The following is a 12,376-nucleotide window of genomic DNA, read 5'->3' as shown; positions in this document are numbered from 1 at the left end:
ATATGCTAAAGCACAGTGGTGCTCCTGATAAATATATAATTTATAATGTATAAATTCATTAATGAACTGAATGGAAGCATGAATTAAATAAAGCTGAACTATTCCATTCTCTTCAGCACAACTGTATTCTACTCAGTCACTATTGTGGCCTTGCTTGTTTTCATTATGAGTTTAATAAAGATGCCCTTGATGATATTCGTAATAGGATGGAGGAAGCTACTCAACGTTATGCTGTATGGATGATTTTGCCTGTTCTGCGCTTCGTTGAACATGTTCCGTGGCAATTAGCATTACAAAAGCAAAGCTGCTGACTCTGTGAAGTACACCACTTCAGTTGAGCTTCTGCAAAATTTATACAGTGTGTGCGTGATGACAATAGCTTGTTTATGGACATTCAGTCATTACATACAACATGAGAGAAGTCGCCTAGGGTTTTCATGACAAAAAGTTCACTTACAGCAGATAAAGAGATTTTACTAAAACAAACCAAAAAGTCAGTCATTTTATTTGCTCATATTAATATGGCTTTTAAGATTAGTCATGTGGCATGCAGTGTAACTGTTTTATAGCGTTAGTAAGTCTTACAAAGCCATACTTTTGACTATCGTCATAACAAATCTGGGCCACTTTGTATTCTGACCAAGAACAGCCCACTTAACATCGGAACTGTTGATTTCAGCACAACATTTTATGAAGTCAAAATAATACAAAAAGACTTGTATAGCTTTATTAACTTTTTAAAAAGTTAATGAAGTAGTCATCCAATAAAGCGTTGGAAATAACAATAAAATCAGAAAGTGTGGTACAATGCAAAACTATTGACCATACTGTATAATACAATATATTTGACTTGTATTGCAAAATATTCGGGTATATTTACATATATATTAGTTTTTTGAGACTCTAGGTACCTTATTGTATGTATAGTTTTTCAACAGGAATTTGGCTATTAAATAAGATTGTTTAACAGTTTTAATCATACTGAATTATTACAGAAGCACATATTATAAATAAAAGGTCTTAAAAGGTTTATACATTATTGCTAAAAATTGCTAGATTTCTCTAAGGAAAATGAATGTGATTTTTACACTTGGTAAAACACTTGGGTAGCTAAATCTGGAAGAAGTTAGTGAAGTGCCTTACAGCACCTTTAAGAGCAGCCCTTAGATCTTTGATTGGAATGGAAGTACACTTGGCATTTATGTATTAAACGTTTACATGTGCATTATAAGAAAGTCTTTGACACATATTGAGGTGATCGCAGGGCAGTACTGGAGGAAAATAAATGCCCAAGAAAAAGATCAGAAAAACGGACACCCGCTTTGATCACACAGAATAACTTTGGAGACTGATATCAACAATCAGAAGAGATGACATTTGAAGACCACATCAAAAAGAAGGACATGACAGGTGATCAAAAAGCCTCACTCCACAAGTGAAAAGCTTGGCTCTCTCTCTCGCTCTCTCACACACACACACACACACACACACACACACACACACACACACACACACACACACACACACACACACACACACACACACACACACACACACACACACACACACACACACACACACACACACACACACACACACACACACACACACACACAATATATAAATATAAAGACCTTACCCAATGTCCTTTTCAAGGAAAGTCTGTTCACTTGGCGGCCATATTTGCAATGTCTCCTAGCAGGTATTTCTGGCATCCAACACCAAGTCCTATTTAATTAAATGTTGGAATCCTAAAATCTCCAAAGACTACTTGCCAAACTCAAATCAGCAGCAAAATTTGACATGAACTTTCCGATAAACATTGTTTCTTCTGCTCAAATAGCATTAAAACACAAACTATTTTTCAGGCTAGACCTGCCAATGCACATGTGCAGGTCCTCAGTGCACACCTCGAAACACTACACACTGTTTCTATAGCAACCAGAGCTTCTAACAGCTGCAGTGACACAATGACATTTACCAATAAACTATTGACTCTTTTATTTCGAAGGAGGAACTTATTTCACCATATTGCACGTTGCACCTTCTTCCATTCACGTTACTTCCATTCAAGTAATTTGAGTGCACTGTCTGTCTAGAACTAAAGTTGTTGTTTTTTTACCTCATGATCCAAGTGTTTTTGAATATATATATATATGTGTGTGATCCTGGACCACACAACCAGTCTTTGGGTCAATGCTTTGAAATTGAGATTTATACATCATCTAAAAGCTGAAAAAAAATAAGCTTTCCATTGATAGGACAATATTTGGCCGAGATACTACTATTTGAAAATCTGGAATCTGAGGGTGCAAAAAAAAATTAAATATTGAGAAAATCACCTTTAAAGGGTAACTCAACCCCAGCTCAGAGCCTAACTCCACCCACTGACAATATTTGAAAAATGCTGGAAAAGTGGGCAGAGCCCAGCAGAGACAGAGGGGACGAACCGAGGGCGGGGCTGATTAGGGGGCGTGCAGACCCGCAGTGACGGAGTGATTGACAGCTCTGAGTCTGACTCGCAAAGATAGAGAATGACTGGAGTGACGTCAGTAGCTTTGCAACAGAGTGGTCATTCGAAGTAGAGGACTTTTCTCCCCCACCTTCGTCTGCAGTGGAGGAGGGTGAATTGTCTGTAGACACAGGGCCAGAGCCTTATCAATTCGAGCCACTGGCTCAAACTGCGTTAACTCCCGATGCTGACGATGCTAGCGAAGCAACAGCGCAAGAGAGAATGAGACCACTGACCTTATCTATGAACAGTCAAATCCTTGTATCGAATGCCACTAAAAATAGGTCAGATACATGCAAATTCTTTTCATTCAAATTAACTGAATCAATAGGCAGTGCAGGAAAATAAGTTCAAACCTAATAGCTTATTATAAACAGATTTCCTCAAATAAAAGTTAGACTACGCCAGCACGTTACAATATTGTTGTTCGCTACCACGGCAACCACTTGCGTGTCAGGGTTTGCAAGTGCGTCTCATGTATGAAAAGTATCTGAAGCCTACACATGACGGGCAGCAAAAATATCACAAGAAAAGTCTGACGTGTACTGACAACTGCATTATTTAACCGCATTTTCTTCATTAGAATGCTACTTCATGTAACATGAGAGTTCATACTGGAGTGAAGCTGTTCTCATGTGATCAATGCGGGCGTCGTGAGCTTGTGCCAGGGACGTGGTAGTGAGCCGTTGGAAGAACCATCATACGTCAAAATTACCTACAATGTCCAAAAGGAAAACTCAACTGCAGTAGCCACCGTTCAATCTTAAGAGGGCAGCACTCAGATGTTTTTACACCATATATTGTAGAATTAAAACACTTTACACCCAAATGTCAAAACATTTACTCGAATCAATGAACAGCACTAATAAAGCCCCAGTCTTGCAGATCATTAACTAAAAAAATGGTTTAGGGTTTAGTTACCCATTAAAGTTGTCCAAATAATTAAGTCCTTAGCAATGCATATTACCAATAATAATAATTGTAAAAAATATTTACGGTAGGACATTTTGAAATATCTTCATGGAACATGATCTTTATCCTAATGATTTTTGGCATAAAAGAAATATTGATAATTTTGACCCATACAAGGTATTGTTGGCTATTGCCACAAATATACCCGTGAAACTTGACTGGTTTTGTGGTCCAGGGTCACAATATTAACAATCAATCTATCAAATGTACATTGATGGTCTTTGGACATATATGTGTGTAGACATAATATTTATATTATATTATTGTTATATCTGCCCTAAACTTGTAAATTACAGACAAAAATATAAAGTTCTGCTCTTGTATATCTAGGTTACTAACAGACATTAATCAAAAGTGCCTTTTTTGTTGATCGTGTGTATAATATGCATCAGCTGATTGTTGAATGGACTGTGGATGCAGATGAGGCTGAGACTAAGATCAAGTAGACCTTTTAATTATGAAATGTCTTTCTCAACACAGTTCCTATAAGGAAACTATTGAAGCACTTAATATTAAGCAACATTAATAATCATTATTAATGTTATACTTCACTAGCCTAAAGAATATGCAGTCATAAGTCCAGTTCAAGGTGTTAAATTAGCTCTTGCCAATTTATTGCTATTTTTAAGATGATATTTGGTATGGAAATCCTTGATATTTTATATGAAAAGATGCAACAGGATTTTTTAAAAATAATTATTTTAAATTAGAAATATTTTGATGTAGAACAGTCTATATTACTCACCGCATTTAGCTCTGGTTAACATGTCATGCAGTTGTGACTATTTGCCATATCAAATAATAAAAAACACATCAGTCAAAAATAGGGACCATAAATTTTCCCAATGCTACACCTGAAGTGAAGTCATCCATGAACTCACCTAATGTGATTTTTGCCTGTAATTGAACTCAGGGGGGTGTCAGAAAGTGAGGCTGTGTGAACACAAACTCACTGTGGCTTAGGAGGAACAAGAGAGCGGGGAGGGAGGAAACATGGGACATGCTTTGACCTTTCTTTGCTTTTTATGGGAAATAGCCTTGAGCTTACCATCACTAAATCCCCTGTCAGCTCTACAGGAATAGATATTCCACCTGTGAATGCAATCTTTACTGGCATTCTGATGAGCATTGTACACACTGGGGTGTGTTTAATGGGAACCTGCAAGGGCTGTCAAAATGAATGTGTTATTTTTTTTGATAATTTTTTTCTGTTTAACGTGTTAAAAATATTCAATGCAATTAATGCAGCATTATTTTTTTTCTTCTTTCTGGCATCCTTTGGCTTTACAGTATATGATCACATGCTTATTCACTCAAGTGCTTCTAAACCATTAAAGCGCGATAAAACATGAGTTCTCTTTTGCATTTTATCACGCTTCAACGAACAAAAAAAATAGTAAAAAAATAAGCACAGTCTTAATGAGTTAAAACGTCTTAAAGGGGTGGTTGATTGCCCCTTTTATTAAGATCTAAAATAAGTATCTGATATCCCCAGAGTGTGTAGGTGTAGGTAAGTTTTTGCTCAAAATACCCCACAGATAATTTTTTATAGCATGTTAAAATTTTCACTTTTTGAGGGTTAGCAAAAACGTGTAGTTTTTGTGTGTCCCTTTAAATGCAAACGAGCTGCTGCTCATAGGGTGGAGCTTGAAGAACTCCAGTTAGCAGCTCTGATTACCTCATGCAGACAGGCAATGAAATTTTTCAGCCTTTTATGTTCAAACCGAAGATGGACAATGATGGAGAGACTCAAGAATTGACAACATGTAGAATGCAACAAGATTTTCCTGAATGGTTAGTTGATGAATTTATGAAGCTGATGTGGAGTTCACTATCTTCAAGTCATTGTTTAGCATATTCTGTCATGATAATATCTCCCGCTTTGTTGTGTGTTCCGGGGGCAGGGTTTATGTAAAGTTCAGGGTTAGTGATGAAGCTTGCATAGTCCCTACCAGCCATTTGTTGTAGTCCTTAAAATGGAATTTCTTTCAAATATCTCCCTTTGCTTTGAACTTTGAGCGTTGTAACTTTGCAGATGTTGTTTATTCTCAAACAGCAACATTACACACTAAATAAAGTTTAAAAAGTGACATCATAATCAACCACCCCTTTAAATTACAATAACAAATTGTGAGACAATCATATGTGTAATGCTGCATTTTAGACAACTCAGAATACAGATTTTTCCAACCTCCTACTTGGAAATAACACCTGGAACACCATTCTAAATTGGACACCTGACCTGTGAACTCGGGGCAGGTCGATCAACCCTGACCTCAGCACTTCCAAGATGGCAGCAAGTCCTGGTTCCAACGAGCATAAATGGAAAAAATATGATCTATAAACAAAATAAGAAAAATGTACACATCATCCTGTTCATAAGTTTTCACCCACTGCTCTTAATGCATTGTGTTTCATGGAAACTTGTTTCAGCCACTAAATATATATATATATATATAAAAAGGTACTTGCACATTTTTATCTCACAATTCTGACTTTTTTCTCCGAATTATGTGTTATAAAGTCAGAATTGTGAGATAAAAAGATTTACCTTTGAGATTTTTTTATTAAAGTCGCAATTCTGAAAGGAAAAAAAAAGAGTCAGTGTTTAATTGGACATTATAACTCACAATTACGAGTTTATATCTCAGCCAGAATTGTGAGATAAAAAGTCGCAATTACCTAAACAAATTACTTAACATGAAACATGAAAACAGTCGAGATTGTGGTGCTAATATTTTTAATTGGCACAAAAATGATCATGGGACTTAACAATAGGTTTTATTTGCTTTAAACACAATATCCTTCCAATTTGTTTCTTTTCATTTTTGGGTGAAATTTGTCCAGGATAATTTTTTTATAAGCGCTCAGTATGCTCAATGCATCTGGTGAAATCCTTCTGATATGCTGTCTTGGATTTGAATACCACACACGCACCAGTTGTCATGTACTATGTCTCATTCATTTTGTTTTTGTCTTCCTTCTCTTGCATGCTCTTGCTCTCATGCAGTAAGCCAAGGGGGGATGGCTGCAGACATTTGTCCAGATCCGGGGATTCCTGAGAATGGGAAAAGAATTGGCTCCAGCTTCCAGTAGGTCCTCTCTTTGTTCTCTTATCTGCTGCGTTTATCCTTTTAACTCCATGACACAGTTTTAATCAGGACTGGGCCTGCTGTTTGACACAACTGTCTGAACTCCCATACCGATAGGCCATTACCATCAAGACCTTTGGTCACTGCTACTAAGTGGGTTCCTTAATGCCCTTAAAGGAAAAACCAAAGGCTGTTACATGTTCTGCATTTAATGGAATACCATGTGAGTGATTCTGAAAATAGAAGAGACAAGCAGTTTGTAGACTTTTGACAGAAACCGCTTTCATTTAACAAAAGAAGGATGCATCAGAGACATAGAGGGTCTGGGAATGATGGTGTGACTCATATATAGCTGGTCTTTCGCTGACGGTCAATTCAACTTCGGCAGGGTCGGCGCCAGCATCCAGTTTTCCTGTGACGACAGCTACGTGCTGCAGGGATCAAAGAGCATCACTTGCCAGAGAGTGACTGAAACCCTGGCGGCCTGGAGTGACCACAGGCCTATCTGTCGGAGTAAGTGCAAATATGGGTCTCTTTTCCCCTGCTCAGACACTTTCTGTAGGGATGTTGTCAGATCCTGTTAAGTGAGATGTGTAGCACATGGCAGTGGGGAGTAAGACCACACAATTCGTAGGAACATTTGTGCCATACGGATTTAACAAAGACCTCACTAGCACACGTGAATATGTCAAAGAACATGTCTGTTTTGAATTATGCATTTGAGATATTTTTTGTTGATGACTATAGATAGCTCTATTCTAAAACCTGGTGAGCTCTCTTCTCCCTACAGAACAGTATTTCAAGGCATCATGGGAATGCTCCCAACACAAGCTGTTCCAAAATGTAGTCAGCATAATAAAGAGCGGAGCATCTTATTAGGTTTTGGAACAGAGCTATTGTGTATAAATCATTGCAGCACAAGTTAGCAGCCAGAAGCAGCTTTTAAATGAAAGTATTTTTCATTTCATTTTCTATTTTTCTCTGGGTTTTTTTATTTAAGAGTGATGTTTGCTTTTATTAGGCACTGTCATTCACTATATCCACAAAAAAAGAAAAACTCTAGGTTAAAGTTTTCATGAAAAAATTACAGGTTTAATTAAAGTTTTGCTAGCTTTTACAAAAATTACTTCTCTTTATGCCGCCATAACCCTGATAACATCCACAAGTGTTAATTCTATTCCAGCCCAATGTTTAATATTTACCAATTATACTACATCACATTTGTCTCACAACTTTGTACTTAAAGGAATAGTTCATTTAAAATGATAATTACCCCATGATTTGCTCATCCCCAAGGATGTGTATATGACTTTCTTCTTCTAACACCGTGTCCTAATTACATGTGATGCCGCGACATGCGATAAAAGGTATCTTTGCCATGTTAATTCGTCCTAACCATGTGATGATTCTATTTTAGAAATGGTTTCTATTTCTGCGATGTTGCGGCTGGAACAACAACACAAAACATGACAATGATAATCTCAAGTAGTTTTTATGTGCTTTATTTAATGTTAAAAGTGTGTAATGTGACTTTGAATATCATTTAGTCCTCCCAGCTTTGTAACGTAGTCGTACTAAAAGCAACAAAGGATAATTCACCACAGATCTTGAAATATTAAACAAATGGAAACAAGAACATTCAAACTGTGAAGAAACAAATATATTCTATGACAAAGATTGTTTTAGTAACTCAGTATGTATTTTTTAGTAACTCAGTGTATTTTAGTAATGTTTAAATGGTGTAATATTTGTGAATTTGATTATGTACTTATCCATTTTTTGCGAGTGCCGTAGAGATTAATCTCTGGTGCCGTGCACTTGCTCTAGAGGCTGCCCACACGCTGTTCTGATTGGCTGTGATTTTTGATTGATTTGTCGCATCTCGTAGTCGCGTCTGGTGTGGACAGTCAAATTGCTTGTCGCTGAAATCTTATTGTGTCGCGTGTAGTTAGGACACGGTGTAATGAAAACAATCAGAGTTATATTAATAAATATCCTGACACTTCCAAGCTTTATAATGGCAGTGAACGGGGCCCACGATTTTGAAGCTCAAAAAAGTGCATCCATCCCTCATAACCATACTCCACACGGCTCCGGGGGGTTAAAAGGCCTCTGAAGTGAATCAATGGGGTTTTATAAGAAAAATATCCATATTTAAAATTTTATAAAGTAAAATATCTAGCTTCTGCCAGACCGTCCGTATTCAACTTGTGCAGAAAGTGTAACGTCTCTCGCAGTTCAAAACGCTTAGCTATGTCCGACGTCATATGTTGCGCCAGTTACGCTTTTTTCGTAAGCTAAATATGGAAGGCGGTCTGGCGAAAGCTAGATGTTTTTACTGAAACCTGAAAGAAACTGTTCTACGATAGCCGTTGCTATGATATACAGTATTTGGTTCCTGAGATGCACTGGGCATGCATGAATATTCATGAATTTTTCTTGATAAGTCTCCAAGTTCACCTAAGTCATTTATTACTAACACTTTACTACATTAGTTAACACAAACTAATAATGAACTTTACTTATAAAGCATTTATTTATCTTTGTTAATGTTAATTTCAACATTTAGCCTACTAATGCATTATTAAAACTATTATTGCTAACATTAGTTAATGCACTGTGAACTAACATGAACAAACCATGAACAGCTGGATTTTTATGAACAAACGTTAACAAGGATTAACTAATGCTGAACAGAGGTGTTATTCATGGTTAGTTCATGTTAACTAATGCATTAACTAATGTTAACTAATACAACCTTATTGTAAAGTGTTACCAAATGTAAGTTAACTACCCTGCTGTGATTTATTCTGTCATTCTAAATGTCTTTGCTCGTTTTGTAGATAGCCCCACCAGTAAGGCTCAAGTACCACTTAGGGCTTTTCACACTTGAAATAGTTAACCCTGGGTCATTCTACCCAAAGATTTGAATTCTGTCACCCACATATGTTGTTTCAAATCTGTCTCAGTGTGTGTAATAAGCAGAGTGTATGTGTGTTGTGTACCCGCTTATGGTGCATAAAAAAATACTGCGCTATTGACTTTAGACCAGGTTTTTGTTGGTCAATGGCACAGTTTTTTTCAGTTGCCTCACCATTAGGAACCAATATTGTTTGGGTCCTAATGTTCTTCAGAATATGTTTTGTGTTCTGCAGAAGAAGTCATACATGCTCTAGACCTGCAGTATACTCTACAGACCAGTGAATCTCAACCGTGGAATGTGGAAAGATTTTGATGTTACTTTGTTAAAGCTTTTGTGACTTTAATGCTACATAATATCCAGTATAATATGAGAACAAACAAGTGTTACGACCCTGTCTCCTATTGTGTTCTGAGGGTGTGATTGGCTGCAGACAATCATACTTAATTGATTAATTTATGGGCGGAGGGTATAAAAGCTGTATCCACCTGCTCATCACTACTTCCTCTGGGGGAACATCTCCAGAGAAGTCATTTTGCTCCACTTTGTTGCGTTCTGTTTTAGTTATCATTTCTCAACATTCCTCACCAATTGGATTATTATTTTCCCCCTGTATTGTTTAAATCCCTAGACTTTGTTATATTTCTGTAATGGATCACTATTTGTGCTTAATAAATAATCTTGTAAGTCAAACTATTCATTTTGCATGTGTGATCCTCTTTATGTAACGGTCGAGAACGAGCTGGCCGTGACACAAGTTATATGGTGTTGATAAGGGGTACTTGAGCATTATTGATGGGCTTGTGGAGGCTACCTACAAAATGAGCAAGAAATGAAGGATGACACCTAATAATCACACCAGACATGCATTTTATTAGGCAGATACTGTACATTTGTGGAGTTTTTTTGTCATTGTTGTCGACACAAACTATTCTAATGAAGTTTAAAGCCTCAAAATTTTAAGAAAGGTCAAGTACATACAATATTGAAATTAAAATGTATTAGCCTAGACTATCACCAATGTCTGTAATTAATCAGGAAAATGATTTTTCATATTACACAAACTACTAATTGTTTTGAAAATGTGAACAGTTGCAGTTTATGATTAACATAGAAACTTTATTACCTTTTCAAAATAGTAAATTGAACAAGTTGTGATTTGAGGAACGTGCATTTAATAATATTTTAAGTTCCATTTGTTGTCTGAAGGACACGCCCAGACATGGGGAAATTCATAAATATTTGTGCATTGGGCCACCCAATAGAACCAAATATCTTAGGAGCTAAATATATTGTAACACTGTTCCGCCAATTCTGCCCAACCCTTAAAGCGAAATGCTGTCGCGCACAGGTAAAAAAGCTGTTGCTATAGCACTAAATGTTTACCATAATGCTGTTTAAAGAATAGACATAGTGCAATGTGCAAGTGATAGAATAACTACTCTGTTAATATCGGTCTCTCAATGTTGTGTCATCTGATCACATTATGGGGAAACACCTTTTTCCTAGAAAACTGAAGCCTTATTGAATCCCGTTATTTCCTTGCAATAGCCAATGACATTCAAGCACGCAAATCTGGGGTGGCAACACTGCCTATATAATGCGTCTCTGAATGACATTTCCTCTTTCTCCTCCATACCAGCAAGCATTCAGGTGAGACCAAAGATGGCTGGTGAGTATGTCATTTTCTTTTAGCGTTTGAAGGACCTAGCTATCTTCACTTGTCGAGTAATGAGTGTAAGAATTCTCCATATTGCCATCATCTTTGATGATAAACTGGCCTCTGAACCACTTTCACTTTATACCAAGCGGCAGCCGTAGTCTATAACCACTTCCTTTTGATTCCGCTGCAACGATTGGAGCCACCGCTTGAACAGCGCTATTTTACTTCACTTTGATTTGGTCATACTACCAGAATTAACATTGTTTAGCTATGATTTATATTGTGTTAGGGAACTGGGATTCACCTCTTGCTTCTCATTCTCGCTGTGGCGGCTGGATGCGGCACTTATACTGCATTATTCTACTTCAGTTTACCTATATAAACTGAGTTAATATTGTTATCTATGATCTATAATTAGTTTAAGGAACCGGGATTCACCGCTTCCTTCTTACTGTCGCTGTGGAGGCTGGATGTGCCACTTATACAGTGTTATTCTACTTCAGTTGACCTATGTTAACTGAGTTAACGTTGTTAACTATAATCTATATTGTGTTTAAGGAACCGGGATTCACCGCTTCCTTCTCACTGTCACTGTGGTGGCTGGATGTGTTACTTATACATCCTTATTCAACTCCAATTGACTTATACCAACTGAGTTAACATTGTTTATCTGTGATTTATATCGTGTTAGGGAACCGGGATTCACCGCTTCCTTTTCACTCGCTATGGTGGGTGGATGTGCTTCTTGAAATGTGTTATTCTACTTTAGATGAGCGCTTCACTGCTTTTATCTCTTGTATTACCCAAATGCTTACAGCGGCTGAGCATGTTCCCCATATTGTCATCAAATGACGCAACGTTGAGAGACCGATATTAAAAGGGAACATCTCCGGTTACTGACTTAATCTTGGTTGCCTAAAATGAGGGAATGAGACATTGCATTCATGCCATGTTACTTATGCTCAGGGTTTTTGTGACTGGCTTATTCAGTAAAAAGATTCAGAGAAAATGTCATTCAGCGGCGCGTTATATAGGGGGCGTTGCCACCCCAGTTTGAACGCAATTGGCTATTGCAAAGCAATAGCGTGATTCATTCAGGCTTCAGTATGTCTAGGAGAAAGGTGTTTTCCCATAGCATCATCAGGTGACGCAACGTCTCGTTCCCTTATGGAACAAGGATTTCACGAAAGCCCACGAGCTGGCAAAAGTGAATAAAT

The 12,376-nt window shown here is 37.3% G+C and overlaps 1 protein-coding gene across 2 annotated transcripts in view; it reads left to right on the top strand.

Annotated features, from left to right (window-relative positions):
• The window catches only part of LOC307142376 (CUB and sushi domain-containing protein 1), a 787,545-nt gene that overhangs the window by 503,769 nt on the left and 271,400 nt on the right, over window positions 1-12,376 (top strand). For both annotated transcript variants that reach the window (XM_079843154.1, XM_079843155.1), the window contains 2 exons: window positions 6,495-6,576; window positions 6,965-7,089. In XM_079843154.1, the coding sequence (XP_079699280.1) occupies window positions 6,495-6,576; window positions 6,965-7,089 (207 nt within the window). The remainder of the gene's footprint in view (window positions 1-6,494; window positions 6,577-6,964; window positions 7,090-12,376) is intronic.

The sequence above is a fragment of the Gobio gobio genome (genome assembly GCF_949357685.1).
Source record: "Gobio gobio genome assembly, chromosome: 18".
Lineage (NCBI taxonomy): Eukaryota > Metazoa > Chordata > Actinopteri > Cypriniformes > Gobionidae > Gobio > Gobio gobio.
The sequence above is the reverse complement of the archived record's forward strand: the minus strand, read 5'-3'. Positions and strand labels throughout refer to the sequence as shown.